Below are 24,690 nucleotides of genomic sequence, written 5' to 3' on the forward strand. Positions count from 1 at the left end.
TTTATGGCACCTTCCTAACAAACAAGTTTACCTCTTTTTTCACAGCTTCAGCTTTGGTCTTCTCTTTTGACCCAGATGTTGGCATTTCCTTAGTGTGTCCATCAGGGATATAAATCAAAATGCATGGGGCCTCCTTACAGCTATAGGGACTAAAAAAGAATTTTAAAAAAGCTCACTTCTAATACATTATTCCACAACAGTAAGAGAAATACAAGAGACATACGAAACACTGGTTGAAACAGATGTTCTACGCTTTCTACAAGATGCTCCAAATTTATCTTTGTGCGCAACTGCAGTTACCAAAAGCTACTTAATTGAGGATTTGTATTGATTCCTGTTATGTACAGGAGTTTTTGTTATATTGTAATATTATGTGAAATTGGAGTGTGATTTAGATGTTTGGTAACTTGTAAAAGAACTGTTATAATGAAACAGTATATGTAGTCTCTAATTGGGCAAACACCTGTTTATTACATAACATTATTTTTAATTCACATACTTAGAATCACAGCAAGGAAACCTGTTCCCTTTATTGCATCCAAGTTAACTGCAGTTCACCAAGAGTGCCATGTACTTGGTTTAGTCAGTTGCAAGAGATCGGAACATATAAGCCAAAAGCCACGCGAGTTCAGAAAAATAATCCAGAGAAAGGCAGTAAAGGGGATATTGTCTGCAGACAATATTACTCTTGCCAATACACACGTGAAAACATTAAAACAAGCAACCAAAGATAAATTCTGTGAGTCCGCACAAGCCATTCTTAGGCAGCTTACCTCACTGGCTCATAGGGTTGATCACAAATGAAGAAGCCTCTTCTCTGAAGTTGTATGATATCCCCTTTTTTTAACTCCCTAAGGCAAGGATCACCTAACATCAGTTCTTCTTGCTATAAGAGTTAAAAGAAATCAGTCCAAACCTAAATGAGCACAAGAAACTAAGTATTACAGTAGAGCTGTTGAAGAACAGTGGTAGCGGTCTGAAATGGCAGTTAATCCCGAGGGCAGCAGAACAATTACTTGAAGATATTCCAATAAAATCTTACAGTCTGAAAAAATTATCAGAGATAGCAATGGCAAAAGAAAATTAAGCTTTGTGGAATAAAGGGAAGAAGAGAACTTACCTTGCTGTTTCGGTTGATATATTGCTTGAAATCTTCATCTTTACCTAAAACCGGCTTAGTGATCAGATGCTCATAATTAACACAGACCGTTGGGATGAGAGGTGCACAAGGACATTCTGCTAACCAAGTGATCTTAGTGGTTTTTTTGAAGTCTTTATTCTCTAAGTTCAACTTGGCATCAAGGGACACAATTTTTCCACTTGAATTCCTATACAAAGAGATAAATGATTACAGTAAAGCCTGGGTAATTCGTTCTCATTTGATGCTACAGATCATCAAAAGAATCGATGAAAAAACAGTTGTTCAGAGTTCATTTTTGAAGCATAGAAGACACAGCAAAATGAAAGAGTGTGCTGCTGAAAGGCTCCCTTAGTTTTTTCTTTAATATCAAGAGATAGTAAAGAGCATGGGAAAAAAGCTCTACATAACTTGTTTTATGTTCTCTGTTGTAGCTCACCCCATTCTGCCAGTGCCTGCACACAAAGTATCATTTACAAGATACTTATGACCACATTTATGGTCTCCTTCCACCCCTTTTCCCCCTGCACCAAACAGTTTTGTAACAGAATCTGTGATAGGTTTAGTTTTCAGTATACAAAAGCAGATGCATTAACAGCATTACAGGAAGAAATGTGTTATATTCCCAGTGTATTTTTTGTCTGAAAAAAGCCATTTCACACTGGAAGTACTACCACAGACATCAATGGAACTGATATAGAAAAATGCACGAGAGGGACATGCAATATCAACACTGACTGGTGACATCAGATCCAGATGTGCAGCAAAATACGTTCTATACTAAACATGCAGTTTTGTGATATGTTTCAAACTAGATACATAGGCCAGTCATAAATATTGTACAATTGCAAGTTACCCCTTAAAAAAACAACAACAAGCTGAAAAGTAAAGTCAATTTCAACTCCTAGCATTTGTTACCTGTTTAATTTAGTGATGATAAGGTTGCCCCAATTAATGAACGTAACCACCTCTCCCTCCGTCAGCGTCTCTGCATCTGCCCCCTCAATCAGCACTCTGGAGCCATACCACACAGGCTTCAAGCCAACATCAGCGTTCTGTGAATAATGATTTTGATTTCAAAGGAGAGACTGTTACTATGTAAGCTGACCATATTTAATACAGAGAGCTTAAACACTGCTTTATTTATGCATAGAGAGTTACAGTAACGGAAAGCTACACTAAAGCAGCCGTTCCTAACGGCCTCTCAGGCTGCCGATTCATGAGTCTTGCACGCACAGCTCTGACAGCTCACGCCAAAAAACATATCCTGTGCCAAACACTAGCACCGATATAATTAATAGCAGGTCTACACATCTTTAAGATCTCACAGGTAAAAACTAAGGAAGTTTTACTGAAGCTTCTATTTCGCTTTGCAAATTCCCTTTAAAAAGAAATTTCATAACTCTCACTTTTGCTTTTTTAATACAGTCAATATAGAACCAAATACAACAATTACCTTCTTTCAACTGCATAGATTTTTAAAGGTAATAATTCAAAACGGATGTCATTTAGAACACCGAAAATATTTGGCTTTAAAGCACAACAGAGATGATTATTTTTAAAAATAAGGAAAACAGCTAGGAGTTTTCAGCTAGTAATTTCAGTTAAACAAGCAACAATTAGGAGTTTGAAGTTTGCTTATTCTAGTCAGTACTTATTTCATTATACACAGGAAGCAGTATTTTCAGTGTCTCAATACCTGAATATGCAAGTTTGCATCTGACCAAACTTTTGACCTTTTGACTCTTAAGGATTTGCAATTCTCACTTGTATCTGCTCAAAACCTTTTTCCTTGCTAATCTACTACAGGGGAAAAGGCAAACTAAACTTTTATCTCTCAGTCATAACAAATTGCTACTGGGACACTCAGTGAAGGAAAAAAAAAAAAAAACCAACCTCAAAATATAAGTAATGTTCACTTGTTTCTGAGGATGGGTATGATACCCAAGGGATGCTTTCCATGAAGTTTAAGTGTAATTTGAGATGTCATCCTCAAAGGAAAGCATCTTTCCTAATCAGATAAATTTGTGTCGGTAACACCTCCTCCTCCTTAGAGGTATCATTCTGTTTACCGAACCTCTTTTCACAGTGTCAATATTTAATACTTGATTTCCCTACATAAGTCTGATTTTATAATCTATTAAAAAAAAAATCTCTCCCAATACCCCTCTCTTACAGATAAGTAGTAACTACTGCATGATAACCATAAAGCTTGAATTAATTTTATATTTAAACTTCTATGTGACACTATTTACAAATACAAACAATAAAAACAGTCTGAACATCACTGCACACCTACTTAGTCTCTTCCGAAAACTCCCAGAGGCACCTTTTAGCATAGCTTTGTCTATGCAAACTGTATACATTTACAAAAGCAATTCCCTATATCATTCTCCTATCTGAGCACACACGTTCAGTAATTGCCTCCTTTTGACAATTCTATGAGGAAAGTACACCTTGGTTTTACCTCATACTGTCCCAGCAAATTAAAACTAGGACTTTCCTAGATGCCTGCTCTAATCCAAGATACTTCCAGCCTTACTGTTCTGCAGTACAGGAGTACTAAGTAAAGTAAAATGAGAACCTTTGGATGTTTAGCTACTTCTTTCATCTCCTCTTGAGCTTCAGGAACATTTACTGGAACCACTGCATCTCTCAGTAAAGCAGTATACCGAGGTGCTACTGGGTCTATAACCTACAGAAAACAAATGAGGAAGATCTTGAGTATACGACACCGTCAGAAATAAAATGTTGCATAAAATGAGAGCAAAAAGGAGTATTAACTGGTATTCTTTGTGTTACTGCATTTTTTAATGTTTGCTTTAGCGTTACTTTAATCCAAAGCTACAAAAAGGAAAAGCTGTTTCCCCACCCTTACTGAAATACTTTGAGTAAAAACTATGGATTCCGTACTACTGATGCCAAAAGCAACCAAAATTACGAGCTAATGCCTCATAGGGAAGACACAGTAAAACGTACTACGACAAAGTTTTACTATGCACATACACTATTATATCTTGACCATCTCCTTTGCAAGTAGTTGAATTTAAAGCAATTTATTAGCACACTTCTTTCTTTGACAGCACAAGACCTGATCCCATACTCATTTCCCAGATCAGTACTCCAGCAGAATCAGGGGCAGACCTAGCTATGCAGGAAGCACCACTTAAGTCTGCAACTTTAAAACAGCAGCATTAGATACTATAATAAGGCAACACCATAACATTGACTTCATCAGGATTTCTACAGCATGAGTTTGGCAAGAAAAAAGATACCACAATGTCCTCCTCTATTTTTATTGTCCACTTTCAGACTCAGTCACTGTATTTTTCCACAGCATTTTTCATATCTTAAATACTGGTTTCATTAACTGTTTGGAGGCACTTAAAAAACATAATTCAAGTAAAACAGTTGTCTAGGACTTAAGAGGAATATCAGAACTCTACCAGTTTAACTGGAAGCTAAAAAAAAGGAAAACACCTGCCTTTATTACTATGCAGTGACTTTGTTTTTGTTGTTTAATCATGCTTAAGTGAAATACTACATAGCAATTTTTGGAAAAAGTATTTAGCATCTATATTACTTGACCTATATTACCTAAAGTAAGGTAATACGGTGATATACTTTAAGAAGTTACACATTCATAAGTTAGCAAATGCTGAGTGTTAGACACTCTGAAAAAGAACTTGTGTATGTATCTCAATATAGAGGTGAATAATATTACAATTTTGAAAACTAAGTGGCTGAAATTTACCGTATTATTACCAGGCTCTTAATTTAATCATTAAAAAGCACAACCCTTCCTCAGATGTCAGGTACTAAAGGAAAAAAAGAAGAAGAAGAAAAAAAAAGATTAGAAATAAGAGCTCTCCCACTATGAAGGTCTTCAAGCCTAAACCAAAGAACCTGCCTGCAAAAAAACTGCTTTTGCTTATACTACAGATTCCAAACTATCTGCACAGATAGATGCAAATAAAATTAGCCAACAAATATGCTGCTGTGCAAGGAGTCAGAGGTGTAAGAGACTCAATTTAAAAGTCAATGTAAGAAGTCAGCGCTAACCAGTATGGACTTTTCCCGAAATCCAGTTCTTAGTTATAAGTATACCTATGCAGCAACAGAAAGAACCAATTCATAAACCTTTGTGTACTTAGCAGATCAAGTGCAAAATACATGAAGGAATATAAGACATGCCAGACAAGCAAATGCTACTTAAACGAACAGATCTGGGTAGAGTCTAAGCAAAAACAAGCAGGAATCCCAATGCAAGATAACAGGTGTTTCCACAATCACACAAAATATGCAGTCAGCATTCTAATAATTCGCCTTATTATAGTGTCCAAGCATCCGCTGCCAAAAAGCAACTATCCATGTCATGATGCAGTATTCCTTATTTGACATTCAATCAGAAACATCAGCACTGCTGGCTTTATCTACAGAGGCAGTACACCCAGCATCGTAGTTCTTTTGCCATGGAAAGGAAAAGCAGCCAACATGAGTCAAATTGAATAAGATTTGCATTTATGTTAACAAATAAGCCAAACTAGAACTGGGCAGCAGTTTAAAACTAGGAATAATGCATTTTCAGTGGGTTTGTAGAGCTCCTGTTATATAAGCAAATACGACTGTGCTATGAAGCTGCAAAATGATAGCTTATGCTACGAATGCTTATAGCACTGTAAGCTATATGCTAAGGTAAAAAGCATTAATAATACCTTCTTACAGATAGCTCGCAGCTTGAAAGCAGAAAAATGAAATGCAGTTTTCATATCAGATTTACAGCAAATATCAATACCTTTCCCCATACTACTAAGTAAAGCAAGTAAATATTGGTACAGGAGAATCAGTAGGATTAGTGCTAGTTAAAGTCAGAAAGGGGCGACATTCCATTTTCCTGAAAGTGTGCCAAATGATGCAACATACTGCCACTACTACTTGTTGTGATAAGCACTCCAATGAACGCTGGATTCACTACATATCCCAGAAAGAAGGATATTAAGGGTAGCATCAAATTCAAATAAGCACATACCTTTTTGTTAAAAGACCAAATTTTATCCCATTCCATGTTCACAACAGATCGAGAGGAGCCCTGGAAACAAACAAACAAAAAATATATATATATTTATACAAACAAAAATCTAGTGATTAGACCCACTTAAAACAAAGTCCTTTAAAGACTATGCATCTTCTACTATAAGCGTTCATCAAAACAGTTTAGAAAGGAATCCTAAGCTTGCAAAATACGTAAATAAGTAACCTGCCACCCCACTCTGCCAGGACCTGCTCATATGCGTTAATATCATTGAAACCTTAAGCACGAGAGCAGCAAGCCTTCAAAAGAGGAAACCTCAACAAATACTTTAATTGAAACCTCACGTAAATTTGTTCCTAGCAAGTGAAACCTCAAAGAATGAGGAAAAAAAGTAAAAAAAACCCAATCCACCTGAGCAGCAATGAACTGTTTTAGCCCTTCAACTGTCATGCCTCTTCTCAGGACACCACGTACAGTGGGAAATCTTGGGTCATCCCTGGTAGAAAAGAAAGGTTCACCAGTATTACACATTGAATTTTACCTATTAAACAGACTGACCAAAAGCTTTAATATTGGTGCCACACAAATGGCACAGCTTCACTTTATTTCGCTTGGGTGAATTCAGAGGTAGATGAGAAGAGCTAGCCTAACTGAAAAGGCTAAGCTCTTATCCATCCAATATGTATGGTACAGGTTTCCTACTGCTTCATCTCTGGGAGGGAAACCATCTCTCTGTGAAGTGGCTCTTTTCTACATCTAGTCAGTCTTCAGTCTCTGTGAAGACCTGGCAAGGCACGAATTATGTCCTCATCACATTGCTTCCTTTTAAATTGCACCTGAACCCCATGAAGCAACAGGGCTTGATTCTTTCTTGCTAAGGAAAAATGAAAAAGATGAGTGATAACCCCAGTATCATGTCTCAATGACATAAATGAGAGAATTCTGTGATTTTCTTCTCTTACATAAGAAATCAAAAAGAGTTGACTATGAAATGTAAAATATACGTTGGTGGGAATAGGAGTTACACCTTGCTGAGGTCCTAACAGAGAGGCTTATAAAAGTAGCGGTGGTAGTAAGACCAGCTACATCAGTAGCAAAAAGTAGAATTTTGGCTCTAGCAGAGTGGCTCCATGCTTACTAGGAACCTAGGCTTCCAATACAATCAAATAAATAAACAAAATGCTACAAATAGTTGTCTGATCTAGCATCAGCTATGAAGTTCTTCAGATTCCTGTATTAAGAGGAGAAGATATCAGTGGGTGTGCTCCCACAGCTAGGTCATTGCGGGAAAGAACAAAGAAGCCTTTCTAGGCTCTAAACTACCTGTGGAAGTGTGAATTCACTGCTCACCCCCTCCAGGAAAATACTTAAACTATCAGGCCAGCAAGTACCTTTTAACTTCTGCAGAAAACAGTTAACATGCAAAAAAAGAATATAAGAACAGAAAGGTATCAGAGGAGAGAAAAGGACTGGGAGAGAAGTACTTTGGATTTGACTACGTGGGTGGGACCAGAAGTTCTTCAACTCAGATCCCCTTCTGGCATTGTTCAGGCATTTATCCCATGACTTTCAGAGCGGAAAGTATGAGAGTAGCCCTCGTGGCAAAAGCCAGAGCCCAGAGATAAGCTACCTCATGCTTATCACTGGACGTGACTATGTACATACACAGTAACTGAACAGTAGACAGATATGTTGTATGTTCACAAGCCAGCTTGCCCTTCGTAATTTGTGTTCTTATGTTGTTTAAATATTCATTTACGCTGTTTTGATGTTTAAGCGCTGTCCAAAGCGGAGAACGCTTGTAGCAGCCACGAGTATCTTAAGGAATGATACTGAACTACAGCTGTGTAACATACCATCCATCTACAAGCCCTTCATTGACAAACCACGTAAGTTTTCTTTTGGAGAGTACAGTGTTGTTGAGGTTTAGCCGGCTGTACTCCCAGATATACGGTTTCCTTATTCCCAGTGCCTCAATGATCCAGTAGAATTGCTCATCTCTGTCATGGTATTCAGTGGTTCTCAATGCATGTGTGACACCTTCAATACTGTCAACAATGGGGCAGGCAAAGTCATACGTGGGGTAAACCCTGAGAATAAAAACCTTCAATTAGCAAGGCAGAAGAACAAAACACTTTCCTCACAGTTAAACCTTCAAAGCACCACTCCAAGTATTTATAAATCTATGATCCTCAAGGCTTTCACATCAAGATTTAGCTGAAATAGCACATACACCACAGAACTCATCCATTAAAAAAAAAAACAAACAGAGGAAAATACATTTTTAAAGCAAACAGAAAGCCTTCAAGAAATTAACTGACCATAGCATTAGCATTCCAAAATAAATAAAAAAACCCTACACTACTACTGTCTTTTTTTTCAAAACTATAACATGCTGTCTTACAGTTCGCTCTGCATCAATATCAAAAAGAAGCAAACTGAAGCATCAGTTAGCCAAATAACGTGCAAAGCTTTCATCTTTAAAAAACAAACCTCTAACCACAGTCATTGCTTTACTATCATACACACATTAAATCAATGTTTCCATGCTGTCATATCTACAAGAGCTGAGTTGTATGGCTGGAAGTAGAGACTTCAAATAAGCACTGAACCATAGCCTCCAGCAATTGGGTAGGCTTACTTCAATGCACATGCAGCAACTCTTCATTCTGCACAAAGGATGCAGTTGCTGTGAAAAAGGAGGCCGTCATGCAGGTAAGTAGCTCAAGGATATTTTGCAGCAAAGAAAAAGAAAACAGTTTTGTTGTCTAACATACAGTCAACTAAGTCTTAATACACCTTTTGACTTAAAGCTCTTCACTGACACACAATGTATTTATAGACCAACATTGAAATAAAGTACATTGCTGACCATGAAGGCTAATTTTCAGCTTTTAAAAATCATTTATAGAAGCTTCAGAAAGTTAATGAACTTATTATATATTCTGATTGAAAAACATTAGCAGGTTCCAAGTAGAAAAAGAAGTGAATGTACTAAAGAACGGTAAATAACCTGAAAAGGGGCGGAGGGGGGAAGGAAGGACCACACACAGTGGACCCAAAAGGAAGTGAACATACTTGTAGGTGCTTCCAGTACGTGGGTGAGGCTGGTTTTTGCAGCGATAAAGAGTTGGATCCCTCATACATCCGTTGTTACTACTCATATCTATTTTTGCTCGTAGACAACAAGTCTGTCCGTATTCTGTTCCCTTTTTCATTTCTTCCCACATTTGGAGATTCTTCTCAACACCTAGGAACAATAAAAATAAATAATTTCTAATGGTGTAATGAACTGGACTACAGAACCATGTTTTATTACTGCAGTAGCAAAGAGCAACGTCATCCCTCTCTTTAGACATTGGAATTCATTTTCACGTGTTTCACATTTTGAATTTTTTTTTAATTGTAATGAATGATGACAAATGCATACATACACAAGTTTACTACATCTGTCTAAATGTACACTTATTTTTCCCAGCCTTGCAGAACAAAGTATTGAACACTTCTAAGATTCTATGAGCGCCTTACAGATTTACAAGTAGTCATCTTATCCACCTTTATTAATAAAAAAAGTTTTGTTGCTAAAAAAAAAAAAAAGATATGAAAGCAAGAGGGGAACCATAAAGCATCTTACAGTTATTTCTGTGTTTAGATTCCATTCTTTGCTCACGCTCCACTTTCATTTGCTCTGCAGGAGTGTCGTCCACATATGCCTTTCCTTCTTGAATAAGCTTCTCAGCATATTTCATTATTGTTTCAAAGTGGTCTGAGGTATATGTAAATTGATCTGGTTTGATGTGAAGCATTGCAACATCTTCAAGAATAACCTGCAAAGTGTCAAAGTGTATACTGCACTACCGAGGTATGCAAATGTTATTAAACCTCCATCCTCTTTATGCTAGATCTAATGTTTTAAATGTTTCATTGTCCAGCAAGGATAAAGCCATAAGAATAACATGACGTGCATGAAAGAAAATAGATGCACTTATTAATTCGCAGCCTGTAATTATGTGAGATTACACAGACAACTTCAAAGAGGTTGGACGAAAAAAAAAAAAAAGATGAAAGTGAAAGCAAACTATTTGTTACAGACTAATTAGCAAGACCATTAGGTAACTCAAAAAAAAAGAAAACCCTCCTTTATGAACTCTACATGCCTTGTGATTAGGAGTAGTAAGAGATAAAGTCGATATTTCACAGACTTATAGAAAAAGGTCTGGAATGGATACTGAAAGCTCATTTAACTTTAAACAAGATCAGCTGTGTTGAAACCATTCCCAGAAGAGGGTAATTGGTGAAAACTGGTTAGGCAAACATTGGAAGTTTTGAAAATCTCTTTTGCTAAACAATTTTAAAATTTACTTCACATCACCTTCCACTTCATAGATGCTACAAATTTTGAAAAAGTTGCAGCAAGAAAATATTTTTTAAAAATGTTTTAAAAAAATGCATCCAACTTATGCACCTAGGATTTTTCTCATTTTCTGTATGAATTTTTTAAGCCAGTAGTATTTATAAAATGCAAACAACAGTGTATTCCAAGAGGCTTATATCTACATGTTGTAAAATAAACATTGGAGAAAGAAGAAACAAGCTACCACAGGGCTTTATGCTTTGTTACAGTAAACAATGAAATTTTTTCCCAGCATAGGCTTACAAGTGTAACGCTGCTACTCTGCAAAGTACATCACTGCAACAGCAGATCTGCATGTCATTTAACTTTGAATTAACTTATACAGTGAATGATTTCACTATTCTGTTATCATACCTTTTCAAAGTCTTCTTTTTCTTTTTCTGGATTTGTGTCATCAAACCTCATAATAAGTTTTCCTTTAAAGTTAACTTGGTAGTGCTGATTGAGCAGGGCAGCTTTTGCGTGACCAATATGCAGATATCTAAAAAAGAAACAAAAGAAAAATATACACTAACACTTCCTCTGTTAGACTTTTTTTTTTTTTTTGGTGAGGGAAGGTTTGCAATGGAAACGATTAGCTAAACCAAAAATCAGGATATTTGCTGAAATACTCAATATTTATGAAAGCAAGGTAAGTTTTTTCTACTACAATCTTAGTAAGTATCTGTTAAAAATGTTTAAAGCACGTACATGCAATACATAACTCATATTTGAGCGAGAGCTTATACTGAACTACTAGAATAAGAAACACTACCATAGAAGTCACATGATGCTGAACCTTACACAAGACATGAACTCGCAGCAATTTTAGAGCTTATCAGGCAATTCTAAAAAGAAACAGAATATAAAAAGCTGACTGAAAATTTTATGCAAGAAATTGGTTATGAAATATTTGGTTACTTATTGATTCATATAGTAAAGCTCTAAGTATGTTACAGCCATGGTAAATAATCTCTGCTAGAGAAAGCATTTCTAAACTGCTAAGTGATTTCTGACTACAGCTATGTTTACTACACTGGTAATTAACATGGTGTAATAGAAGCGGATCAACAGATCCGAGAGTTCGGTGACACAGCTCATCACATCACTGCTGTATATTTGAGGAGGTTATTTTGGACTACATATAGTCTGGACCCCTGGCACAAAGGCTTCCATTACATATCTGGTATTAAGCTTACTGGAAGGAGGCTATCCCATATGTCAGCTCCTCTAGCAAGCACTATGCATCCTTTTATACAACTCTCCTTCCCTGGGAGGAGAAGCCAGGTCCAGGCCAGCCATCCTTTCATACAACTCACAAAGGCTGTACTTACACACTACATCTTCCATAAGCGCACATACCTCCATTATCTATGCAAATGTTTTCCCTGCGCTTCTCCTCATTCCCCTTCTGGGCAGCACCATGGTGCCTGCTGCCAACTCACCTCCCTATTACAAGTTTAGGTAGCACACTCCAACGCATCACAGACAAGTAAACATACAGCTCTAACGCAGATGCAGATAAAGCTGTAGATAATCTTTCAGCTCAGAAATCTTGCCCGACACATTGATCAACATCCTCCCCAAAGCACTTTTTGTGTTCCAAGGGAAAAAAGAAACAAAAACAAAAACCAAGAAACACACATGCAAACAAAAAACACACAACCTCCTCAAAGTACTTCTGTTTCTTACCCACTTGCTTCAGGAGGAAATCTTACAATGACCTTTCCCATCTCCGCACCAGGAAGTTCAACGAACTTGCCAACATCTGCTTTCTTTTCTGTTGCCTTAAAAATTAAGAGACATTATAACAGATCACATTAGCTGTAAAACCAGATATAAAACTTCAGATGCAAGCTTCTCCTCCAACATCTCCTTTCAGAACAGACAAGGAAAAGCCGCCATACTGGGCCCCAAATTCACGCTTTCACAACTGGAACACTACTCATAGCACACCAAAACAAGATTAATTCTGGAGCTTTAAGTTATTCTATCTTCAAATTTGGTCCGTGATTGAAAAGCCCCAAGTTGTGGACTTTATTAGATGTAAGAAAATAGTTGCTAGCCAAGTTTTAATTATCTCACTTCCCTAAACCAGAATGGGACTAACAAGTTCAGTCAACCAAAGACTGCTCTCTTTGCAGGGTTAGCAGGATCTCAAAAGCCTTGTTAGAAAAAGCAAATAACGCGGTTAGAGAGCAGCACTGACTGACAGTTGCCATTTTCCCATGATTCCATGTAAGTGTTGGACTGCACTACCCATACATTTCTGAAAATGAAATTACCAGTTTTTCTTAAACAAGAGTTTACAAAAATTTCATTTACTGTACAGCCGATTCCTTTCAATTCTCTAACTTAAAAGAGCTACCAAAAAAAAAAGCGTCCCTTATACTATATTCACACAAATAAAGCCACTCTCATCAGAGAATCTGAGTAAAGCTTACCATTTTGACCTTTGGTGTACCAGCAACCCACTTGGCTCCTACCGACTGAAAAGTATCCTGTGCCTCAAGAAAGCCATACCACCTCTTTGCATGGACAGGAGCTTCATTTTGCTGTAACTGCTCTTGCCATATATTATTATCTGTTGGCAAATAAAATTTTCAAGCTATACATTTATGAAAATAGAAGGATTACCAAAAGCTATTTTTCAAACTAAGAAAGATTGTGATTTAAAAACAATTCTGCTTATTTTCTCTTATGGAAAAAGACATCTAGCTATGAGGACATACAGGGTGCATTTTAAAGCAAAAAAAAAAAAAAAAAAAAAAAAAAATCCCCAAACAAAACATACTCCATTCCTTTTTGGATTCACCAAAAGGGAAGAGAGAAGGGTGGGGAACATGCATTTTTTCTTTCATCATCCACCTCAAAACTATTAACAATTTTTTTCAACATGTAACTAAAGGTATCCCACTAATGTGTTTATATTCAATATTTGCTAAACTTTACTGAAAGTGAAGCCTGTTTTAATACTACCCTTTATTTTAGAGGGCTGTATACCCATATCGTGAGACAAGGCACACATCTTCACGAGGAAGACTCTGATTGGGCAAAGGAAGAAAACTTAAGGAAATACACTCATCTCCGATTTCGACACTATGAGCTGCCACTCTAAAAAATATTGGAAGATGCTAGCTTTTAATCTTTTTATATATATCTATATCTACATATATATATGCATATACATACATTCTTTTATTTCGTTAGGAATTTAGTCATAGTCGAGTGATAGACTGACATCTAACAGTTTTAGACACGCACCTAACAGAATTCAAAGCAAGCTTTGGATTTGTTTTTTATCTTATATCCTTCAAAGGTTATCATATACCTCTTTTAATAACCCAAACTAAAAACTAAATAAATATACTCTTCTACTAAGGTAATGAAATTGAAAGGTCTGTGTATATAATTTTACTCTATATTACAAAATAATTCAATTGATAAATCCAAAATTTCAGGCCAAGGCAAATTTTCCTATTTAGGAAAAAGGAAATAAAAAGAAACTCTTATAGTTTAAAAAAAAAGTTAAATAAGCTACAGGTTTTATTTAAAAGAGTTTTACTCAGCAAGAAACTTTTTACATTGATCCCTCTATAACTACATCCTACAAAATTCTACATAAAAACTACAGGGTTAAAAAAAAAAAAAAATCCCAGTGTTACCTAAACTATACTGTTCCCAACACTGGTGATGCACAGACCAAAGTAACAGGCAAGGAAGAGTACAGTCTGGCATACAGCTGAGAGTTGCCACTGGCATCGCAAAAAAGGAAATATGAGAACTCTCATATACTATGATAGCAAATCAGTGAAAATGAGAACACTTGCTGATACCTTTTAGTACAGCCCAGACACACAAGTCTGCAAGACTCAGAGAGTTTCCAACCAAGTAGGTTCTCAGAGACAGACAATGGTTGAGCTCTTGGACTGCTGAAAGAAACAGGCTTGCAGTAGATAACTTTGAAGCACTGAATTCCAGCCAGTGGTCAATCTAGTCGTAAGAGACAAAACATTCAAAGTTACCAAAGGAATGAGAAAAATTTGTCAGAAATCAGAAGTGATATAAAATATATTTCAGTTGATGTTTTCTGTTCAACTATTAAATACAAGCATTGAATATACTGGATGATAAATCACAATATACTTTCAAAAAACCTGAAAAATAAAATACACTGAAACATTCACCCAGAACTGTATTAAGCAATTAAATCCAATTTCTTCCTTCAGGATGTACATAAGCTGCTGAAACTATAACGACCTTATTGAAGCTATTCCAATTATTGGGAAAAAAAATAGCTGCTCTTAGGTACTTGCTTATCACACAGAGTATAAAAAAACCTGCCACCATCCTTCAATGATTTAGATACTACATGCATGTCCCATTTGATCTTCCTGGTATTGCTAGTGGATTAGTATGCTAGTGCATTTTCCCTTGCTCCCTATCTTCTCTGCCTCATCTAGTCTTGCTTTGAGGAAACACAGTCCCTGCCTCTATCCCTCATTTCCCTTTCCCCACCCCTGCAAAACAATCTTCATAAAAGGAAATACATCTTGGTGCATAGATTAAAAAAAAAGTTAAGACTATAAACTAAGTCGCTCAATTCTTTAAGAGCCTTTATGCATCTCTTACAGTCTTCTGTCTCTAATTCATGTGCAAATAGTCTGCAAACTGCATTAGGAATCCTTCCAATATGCAAGCCAACGTGGCAGACACAGATGTAATTACACTGCCATGGAATTCAGTTCAGTCATTTGCAGTTATGTTCCAAAATATTTCCACTGCAAATGCAGCTGTCACTGTGCTTCTCAAAGTGCTATTTTATTTCTGAAAGATGTAAAAGTGAAAAGAAGTATTTGATCAGAACTGCTGACCTTGAAAGCATGCTTGCTGAGGTCTTAGGACTTAACTTCTTAGAAATAGTATTCTTGATCAGAAAATTTAACTAGCCACAAGACATCCTACTTTTTAAATGCCATATAAGCAATATATGAGACAACACTCTTGAGGACAGCTATGAGGGCTGAGGATTGATTTCTACTAGTTTAAAGTAAAGTTTTAGAGAGGAGGGAATTGAATCAAGTCCTTCAGTTCCCTCCCCAAATTTCAGAGGAAATAAATTCCAATTCATCTGCAAGTTTCAGGCAGCGATTTAAAATTCAGCATATGGCTACTCTGAGCTGGACTCAGGAAGAAGTCCCTCTTACAAATATCGGATATGATATGAAGTAACTGCTTTCGTTTTGGCATACAAATTTTAGTGCCTTCATGGCACCACTAGGGAAGCATTACGGAATACAGGACTTCATGTGAGGGAACCTTACACCAATTTGGCAATCTGGCCAGATTCCCAAACCAGAAGGCAAGTAGCTTGGGTCTCAAGCACTGAACGGAACCACGGTCAGAGTTTGCCCACCATACAGACCAAAAACTAACTCGGTATTTGAAGCACCTATTCACAAGTTACAGGAGGATATTTTGTTACTGGGTACATTCAAGGGTTACATGGTAGTAAGTGAGGGCATCATAGCTGAAGAAAGTGAAAAGGGAGAGCAGCAGACATCTCCTTCCAGCCTGAATTATCCTATGATGTTAGCGATTTGTCGAGTTAGGAGTAGCTGTTGAGGGTGGGGAAGGACAACCCTTATTAAGTTCAGATTTATGACTCTCCAGAGAAGGAGCAAGGTTGGGGGGGGAATCAGCATCCCAGATAATTGGACCCTCAACCTAATAATAAAATGCAAAACAACAGAACAAATTCCTCAAACAAAAACACTGTGACTACTGGCCAAAAGAAGGAGGAAAAAGAGAAAGGGAAAGGGGAAAAGAGGGGAAAAAAGGGGGGGACATGATTACTTCTCACCTCAGTGTGTTCCAAGAGATTCGAACCATACAGCCCAGAGGAACTTGCAACTCTAGCCAGATAACGGGCTATAGAATTCACATCAGTAAATGCAACGTGGCTAGAGAAAAAAAAAAAAAAAAAAAAAAAAGGTAAAATAAAGGTATATTAACTTACTACTTCCAATTCAATTTTAACTGTACAAACACGGTTGAAAGAAGTGCAAAATCATTTTTAAGTGAGCCAACAGGCCAAAACAAAAAAAAAAAAAAAAGCAATCTTTGTTTTTCCAATTAAGCTTTCAAACATTAAACACTTTTCTTTAAACAGAAATGAAGGATAATAAAACTTTGACTGTTCTTTCAAAGTTATAGCTCCCCTTTCTCTACATCTGAGAGAATGCATAAGGATAACTTGAGCTATATAAATAAATTTTCCAGAGCATAAGGAGCTGAACTGACATTTTCTTTACTTCGTGTACCAAAGGATGACTTTGAAGAGGATCCCTAGAGAGTCTGCAGAAAGGTCTCTATCCTGGCTCTAAGTCAGAGGGAAAAAAAAAATTTGTGTGTTTGTTACTTACTTTGCTCATTTCACACTTTATACAAAGACTGTCCCCTGTTAAATAGAGGTGGCTGCCTGTATGTTTATTTTTACTCAATTTTCTCCCCAGATAGCAGGCTAATTCGTCCAGACATGGTAATCTAATGGTACTACCTGCAGTAAAGCATATTTATGCAACATTACAATACCAGTCAAAAATCTTAAAGCATACAATACCACGTATATGCAAACGCAGCCCCCTGCCTATAACACCTCCCATGCTTTTTTTCCTGATTTAAGCTGTGAGATGAGTTTTCACAGTTACATTTGTATTTCTGCTTAAAATCAGGTGGCACGCTTTCTGATTCCAGTTAGATAAAGGCTTGCTTTCCCCATTCAGCTGTCGAGAATTCTCATTTCTTTCCGTGTTTTAATCTCCCTTTTCCACCTCACATACATTATTACTAAAAGTTGCATACTGTGAGAAATCTAGCTTCAAAGCCATCTAAAGCAGATCATTAATATTTACTAAAGAAGAAAGAAGTTTTAGAAGCTTCAGAAGAAAGAAGCATCACAATCTTCAATTCTGCAGATAATTCTTATCTCTACAAACTTGCATAGAACTGGCTTTCAAACTTAAAGCTCCGATTGCTTCTAAACGAGCATCAACATCAATAAAATCAGCCAAGTGTTCTATTCCACTCAATTTAATGGACTGAATACTACACTAGAATTTCTCCAGACAAGGTTTCATTTCTGTCTCTGCCTCTGTTTTGCTGAACAACCTCAAGCAAGTAATATTCTTCCTGGGGCACCTTCTGTGTCTTTCAGAAAATGAAAAAGAATTTTTGATAGCCCTCAAAAAACCTTGCAAACATCAGTGAAAGTCCTCAAAAAGATATAAAAGCCTTCCTGATATTGGAACCACTACAACAATTCCCATTTTTAGCATAAGTGGATCAGCCAGTCTCATTGGGTTAACTGCATTAAAATTTACAAGATCATAGTTCTCCTCTGCCTTTTTTTTTTTCCTCTTCTTCTAGCTTTGAGGCTCCAGTATACAGAAGATCCTTCCATTACTATCAAAAACAAAAGACAGTCAGGGGCCAACATATGCAAAGTATTTCCTTCATACTTCTAGCCTACTTCATACTGCTATCCCTTCCAGACTGAGAACAATAAAACATTTCACCTGTAAATAACTCTGTGAAATGTGTTTTTGTTGTTTTCACTAGTTCATACTAAAGCATATACACTTGATCACTCAAGCAAAACTGAATAAATATAAGAAAGTGTTACTCTGAGTAAAACCTTACCTATCCTAGAAAGTTGTTTATTTTCTTTGGGGAAAAAGCTTCCCATTTAGCCCAAATATACCACTATTTGGGTTCCTTTCTTTGAAAAGGGCACAACACATTAAGGATGCTCTTTGAAGTTAGTGACTGCTAACTCCAGAAGCAAGTAAGAAGGAATAATCAGGAAAAATGTGATGTTACAGGCAAAGAAAATACTAGGTTTCTATAGATAATGACGTGAACTGCCACATACTAAAATACAACACTCATTGCATTTATGGGACAAATATTCAAGGAGAAGGCAAGGCAAGATGGAAAAGGAAAAAAAAAAACATAAGACAAAACAAAACACAGAGGATCTCTGATTGTGATAAATCACTATTTGAGCTCATTTTTACAAAGCATTGCAGAATGGTTCTCTGCAGAGGTAAAATACATTTGCCTCTCTCAAAGGGCAACACTACTCTGAAGCATGCATATATTCACATGACACAAAATGCAAAAGCTGTACTGCAGTTTGTTATCTGATAAGATGCAGGTATATTAAAACACTCTATGAAGTCATGAACAATTAGTTTGTTTGCTTGAGAGCTATTGCCACATGAAGTTTTGAAAATAAGGTTGCAAAAATAAGCCTTAAAATACAATTCAGCACCTCAAATTAGTGACCAGCTTTTCAGCTAGTTAGACGTTTAACTGCACTTCAAAAATATTACTTTAAAAAGACCAAATAAAATGTTCTTTCTCATTCAAGTCAAGTCATTGAAATTAATGGTTTCCCGAAAATCAGAGACACCCCAAGTGAATTTCAAGTCATGCCAAAGTAAGACAGCCTCAGGAGCACTGATGTCATAAAATCCATCTACCAAATGCATTAGCTGAGGTATCAGTTCAGCTGATGCTTCTCACGTTACAAATACAATTGTAACAGACTTTAAAATAGAAAATCAATTTTTACAATGATTGTACAAGTGAGCGAAAGAAGATTTATGCATTTCTGAGGGATGAAATAACTTCTTAAACATAATTTGAGGCCAGGGTTGAGATGATACAAACACACAAAAAAAACCCATCTGATAAAGGCATGATTCTAGATCGTATCCACCTTGGACTGAAGTGCAGGAGAGTTTTACGTTTCTGATCATTTCTATCACAGCTGAAATGAGGGTTGTTGCAATGCAGCTGGAATAAGGCATGTTAATATAAAATTATTTAATACAATAAAATAAAAGAGCAGATTATTTCAAAGCTGAGTATTCAAATGTATATTATTCCAAGATCATTCCCATGTGTCACACAAGGAGTATGTGCACACACATCTATTGGTATATACATACACACGTACATACACACGCACTACCTAAACTGAGAAAGGAATATTAAATCAAAACCTGACTAAGACTACTTAAGCGGAAAATTCACTCATGCAAGTGCAAAGAAGCATCCAATTAAGGTGTCTTTATTTCATATACATTAAACCCCCCCAAGTGCATAACATGCACTGAAAATTACCGATGCTGTACAAACTAAACTCCAGTATAACCTGACACATTTATCTTGCCTCAACTGTAATTCAGAACCACAAATTCAATACCATCACTAAGACACAGCAAAAGACAGCATACAAGATCAGAGACTGCAGTAAGGAGAGAACTCATACCCGAGTCCAAGACTAACACTTTAAGCAGAAAAAAAACTTTTACAATCATTATCATAATCATTATGATTGAAGACTGTGAATCATTCCTGGTGCTTTGATCTTTTGCAGAAATATGTATGCAGGGACAGGCTTGCTCTCTAAGGTCACGAGAACGTGGAAAAGCTCAATCAGCATTAATTTATGAGTATCATACCAGGATCTCCATGACACTACATAAAAATATTATGTAATTTTTACAATCATTCTACACCTGTGCAGGAATACCCATTTCTGCTGCATGAGTGACTTTACAGCATTTACTACACGAGTGGCTCACAAAACACAAGTTTGTCAGTAAGCGAGTGAACAACGGCTGCATCTACTTAACACTACTTACCATAGAACTTTTTCCCCTCTTTTTCCCAAATACAATCAGGTACTTGAAAACCACACTTACAATACACAATTCTGAACTCATCACAGTGTTAAAATACTTTAAGTTATGACTGCGATGTTCATGGCCAAAGCGTGTCCCTTACCGGAGATCCTAAACATCAGAGATTTCCACTGATTTGACTGATGTGTCAATGGGATTTAAGACATCAGGAAATCTTCTCTTAATATATCCGGATATCTTAGATGATATGGCATCTAAGACGACAACGCAGCTTCCTCAAAACTAACAGAATCAGTGCTGTACTTCTCATATGTGTATAAACCTACTCAGATCAAGATATATACAAAAAACCCTGCTGCCCCCAACTTGAAAATATTCACTCCCATGACAGCCTATTTTTAATAGGGCAAAAAATAGCTTTCTAAAAAGTTTTGTAGGTTTTTTCTAGGGAATGCAGATGGATATACAGGATAGCATGACAGAGTTAATCGGCAGGTTTTTGAAATCCCACTGCACCTTCACATCTTTTATGCAGCAAAAAAGTGCCTTAAAAACTTTTTAAAGGCATTCTATCACACATGTATAAGTCTGAGCAATCATGCAAACCTGACCAGAGTCTTGGTTAAGATAAAATAACTTCCCTTTCGATAATCCACAGTACATGGAAAAGGCAAATAACTAGACAACAATGTGACTGTTATTACCTAAGCAGCTAGAGTACAGGCATAGGTGCGTGCAAATACCAGAGCTCTTTCCATGAAAATGAAATAGACGTTGTAAATGTTTTGTCTATGCTACAAAGAGACAACAGTAATGCAGCGATGAATAAAACATCCTTTTCTTCCTCCTACCTAAAAAGGTTACTGTTAATGTTACAACCATGTGATTTTTAAAACTGCTGATCCAAAGCTAAAAGGAGAGATGCAAAGTCACTTACTCGGATACATGGAGGATGGTTTCTTTGCCTTCTTCCACCAAAATTTGGACATCGTTCTTCACATGCTCCACCGTCAACAGAGCTCCTTTAAAAAACAAGAGAGAAAGATACTGATTTTTCTTCCAAGAAAGATGTAACTGTTTTGTTGCTAGTATGGAATACATTTCTTATCAAATAGGACAAGGCGTCCTACCTGGCTCCTTCAAATGAGACTGCCCAGGGAAGAAATCAATGTTCAATCTTATATGCAGGAGACTTCTTATTCTTGGCAGTCCTTATGATTACCTTAAATTGATAATGCGTAACATACAGTAGTCTGCAGTGAGCTCTGCAGTCAAGTGTCAGCAATAATAAATTTTCCTTCAGAAGGATATTGCAAAAATTAATCCTGTCCTCCAATATATTAAGAGAACAGACTCAAAATGCTTTATTTGACCACTGTAGTAACGTATTCCATCGCAGCCCTGAAATACGCAGCAAGGGAGGCCCGTTACTTTTCCAGTATTTTTACCTAGTATTTTCTGAACAAGGATAAGGCTACTTTTTCAACCAGATTTAATGTTTTTTAAAAAGATTAGCCATCCAGATCAAGAAACCCTACCCATGAAAAAGAACAGTAAGCTTATATAGGGTTTTCAGAGTAGTTCATCTTCGACAGTAATGGTTAGCCTCTAAAAATGGAAGAATTATTGAAGCTTTTAGGCTACATCTACAAATGGGCAGAGAGCTCTGCCCATATACAAAGCGGCCTGATGCAAGACTGCTCTGATCCTGATGCTCTACAGCATGACACACTAGCTCAAGCAAAGCATCAGGCTAACTTGGCTGTGTTATTTCTGGATTGGCTCTGATCCAGGTCCAGCCAGCTGAGCATAGCCAGAGAGGCAGGGCAGAAGAAGAGCTTGTGTTCCTTTGCTTTGCTCAGAAGCACGTATAAAGACAGCAAGCTTTTGCATAGGCCCATATTACTGAAGTGAAACTAGCTAAAGCACTATACTCCAGACGGTGACGAGGCAACTAACCTGCGACAGTTTTCATAGCGTGCGCTGCACTTCATCATATCTTTTTAAGAACAACTTATGGACTACCTAAGGCAGATGATGTTATTAAGCTATTAATACGCTGGCCTAAATACAAAGCATTGGAGCTAGGAATTGCCTGGCTCTTACCTCTATTGAGCTACAAGCCCTTCTCATGACATTAAGCTTCTGTCCATAGTAAATCAATGTTATTCTTCCCAGCCCTCAGTTATCCCTCTGTCAAAGTCAGGATGACATCATTACGCAGTATGTTTGCTAGACATTCAAGTATTTTAATTAAGGGACAGAAATGCTTTGAAAATAACACGTATTGTGCATACCAAACTATGCAATTAATACTAGTGACATTAATAGCTGCTACACTTTTCCCCACACACAGCGATGATGAACGTATGATGGAGGAATAAGTAGGATGACTGTGCTTGCCTTCTTAATACAAATGTTTGCAGAACTGTTTCTTTTGTAAAACTTCGTATTTCTGACATAACTGAATATCTTCTACACCGTGTCTCTAGTCATGCTAATTAACTGTCTTAAAAAAAACCCAAAAAACCTCCAAAGCCCCTAAACCCACGTTAACTGTAGCTTATGTTGCATAATATTTTCTTTAGCAAATCAGTAGAAACAAGTATTGGGAGGAAGGTTACTTAAAACTTGCATGTCATTATACCTTAAATCAGTAGTCATGCTAGTTGTACTCAACTGTGAAAAAGCAATCAATAAACTAAGATGAAGAAGAATGAGAAGAAAACATAATTTTCCAATAGCTCTAATAGAATGAGGAAATGGCATGGAATAAGTACAAAAGGCTGATTCCAGACGACAGATAACACAATGAAGAAGGCAGGGAAGGTTTTTAAAGGCAAAACAACATGAAAGGGCAGTGAGCAACTGGAAAAGCAAAAATCGCCGTGCAACTTTGAGCAAGCTCCCGAAAGGAGCTGAACGTCAGCAGCAGACCACAACTGACAATTGCAAGTTACCAGTAAACGGGCACAGCTTGCAAACGGACAGTCTGAACCAAGGCTGCCTTGCAAAGGGAGGCTCAACCTGCTAAGTCACTCCAGGCTCTACCTATGACTCAGTCTCTCCTGCTTAAGTTACTCGGACTGCCGGCACCATCCCGGCAAAGCACGACGGCAACCTGCCGGGCCCCGGCCAGCCGCAGGGCGGCAGGGCAGCCCAGCCGCCGGCCGCACACCGCGGCCGACCCGGGCCAGCAGCCGCCGCGCAGCCGGACACGCGGCCCCGGCCGGCACCCCGGGCCGCCGCCGCCGCCTCCCCGGCGCTGCGACGTGTCCCCTGCGCGCCGCCGCCCGGCCCCTCCGCCGACAGGGCCTCGCCCGCCGCCCCCCGCCCCAAGGCCGCGGCGGCGGCGCCGCCGGCCGCACGATGCAACGCGGCGGCCACGCGCCCCGCCGGCGGCGCGAGCCGAGGCCGAGGCGAGGCGAGGCCCTCCCAGGACGGCGGGCGAGCGGGGGGTCCGCCCGCCCGCCCGCACCTACCGAGCGGGGGGTTCCCCGCCTTCACGGTGAGGCTCAGCGCCGCCATCCCGCCGCTGTCACTGCCGCCGCCGCCGCCGCCGGGCCGGAGCGAGGCAGAGGAGGGGCGGGGCGGAGGGGCGGGGCGGGGCGCCGCCAGCTCACGGGGCCCGGCCCCGCCCCTTCCCTGCCGCCACGGGGAGGGGGAAGGGGAAAGGCCGCGCTCCGCTTCCGTCACTTCCGTAGGGCTCCCCGGGCGGTGCGGCCGCGAGCGGAGGTTCCGCCCCTGTTATGGTGCCGGGCGCTGCCGAGAGCCGGGGCTGAGCCAAGCCCCGGCGGCGGCGGCCCCGGCCCCGGCCCCGGCCCCGGCCCCGGCCCCGGCCCGTCCTCGCAGGGCGTGGAAAGCTGCGCAGCGGAGGTGGGTTGGAAGGGGCTGGGGAAGCAGGGGTTCCGCCTGCTCGGCCGAGGCGTGCCGCTGTGTCTCAGCTGTGGGAAAAGGTACCTCGGCAGGGCTGGGCTCGCCTGAGGCCCTGGTGAGGGGGCCTGGACCCCGCAGCCGCAGGGTTGGTGGGTGTCAGCGTGTGTCCCCTTGCGGCGGGGCTGGCGATCAGGCAGAGAGCTCTCTAGAGCTTCGCTGGATGTGACAGTAAAACCGGTGAAGCAGGTGCCTGACAACAGCAGGAGAGGTTGCTGCAGCCACCTTTCTTTATGTAATGGTGTGAACAAGTCGAAGAGAGCAACACGTGCTGAGACTTGTGCATTCACTAGTTAAACCTGTATGTCTTATATCTGTTCTCTTGCTTTTTAAAACATATTCCTCACAAACACGCACATTTTGCAGGAGGTCACGCTATCCTTGGAATGAATTGCAGAAATACTGTGTTAGCAGTTTCCACAGGAGACAGACTCAAGTTCACATTGTTGCAAGGACAATGCAGTGTCATTGTGCTCGC

At 38.8% G+C, this 24,690-nt stretch overlaps 1 protein-coding gene across 9 annotated transcripts in view; it reads right to left on the reverse strand.

The window, feature by feature from the left end:
- EPRS1 (glutamyl-prolyl-tRNA synthetase 1) overlaps window positions 1-23,938 on the reverse strand; it is a 41,790-nt gene extending 17,852 nt beyond the window's left edge. For 3 of the 9 annotated variants that reach the window (XM_068939877.1, XM_068939875.1, XM_068939873.1), the window contains exons 1-18: window positions 23,762-23,938; window positions 21,217-21,301; window positions 16,427-16,526; window positions 14,400-14,556; window positions 13,008-13,147; window positions 12,256-12,350; window positions 10,939-11,065; window positions 9,805-9,997; window positions 9,249-9,420; window positions 8,027-8,260; window positions 6,582-6,666; window positions 6,168-6,227; window positions 5,854-5,874; window positions 3,723-3,833; window positions 2,057-2,193; window positions 1,121-1,328; window positions 774-886; window positions 32-149 (exon numbers count right to left, since the gene is read on the reverse strand). In XM_068939877.1, the coding sequence (XP_068795978.1) occupies window positions 32-149; window positions 774-886; window positions 1,121-1,328; window positions 2,057-2,193; window positions 3,723-3,833; window positions 5,854-5,874; window positions 6,168-6,227; window positions 6,582-6,666; window positions 8,027-8,260; window positions 9,249-9,420; window positions 9,805-9,997; window positions 10,939-11,065; window positions 12,256-12,350; window positions 13,008-13,147; window positions 14,400-14,556; window positions 16,427-16,526; window positions 21,217-21,301; window positions 23,762-23,807 (2,202 nt within the window). In that variant the 5' untranslated portion in view covers window positions 23,808-23,938. Of the gene's footprint in view, window positions 1-31; window positions 150-773; window positions 887-1,120; window positions 1,329-2,056; window positions 2,194-3,722; window positions 3,834-5,853; window positions 5,875-6,167; window positions 6,228-6,581; window positions 6,667-8,026; window positions 8,261-9,248; window positions 9,421-9,804; window positions 9,998-10,938; window positions 11,066-12,255; window positions 12,351-13,007; window positions 13,148-14,399; window positions 14,557-16,426; window positions 16,527-16,988; window positions 17,123-21,216; window positions 21,302-23,761 lie in introns of all 9 variants that reach the window. The other 6 variants (XM_068939878.1, XM_068939876.1, XM_068939874.1 and 3 more) reach the window with 3 other exon arrangements.
- Between the last annotated feature and the right edge of the window lie 752 nt (window positions 23,939-24,690).

The sequence above is a fragment of the Struthio camelus genome, chromosome 3 (genome assembly GCF_040807025.1).
Source record: "Struthio camelus isolate bStrCam1 chromosome 3, bStrCam1.hap1, whole genome shotgun sequence".
Taxonomy (NCBI): domain Eukaryota; kingdom Metazoa; phylum Chordata; class Aves; order Struthioniformes; family Struthionidae; genus Struthio; species Struthio camelus.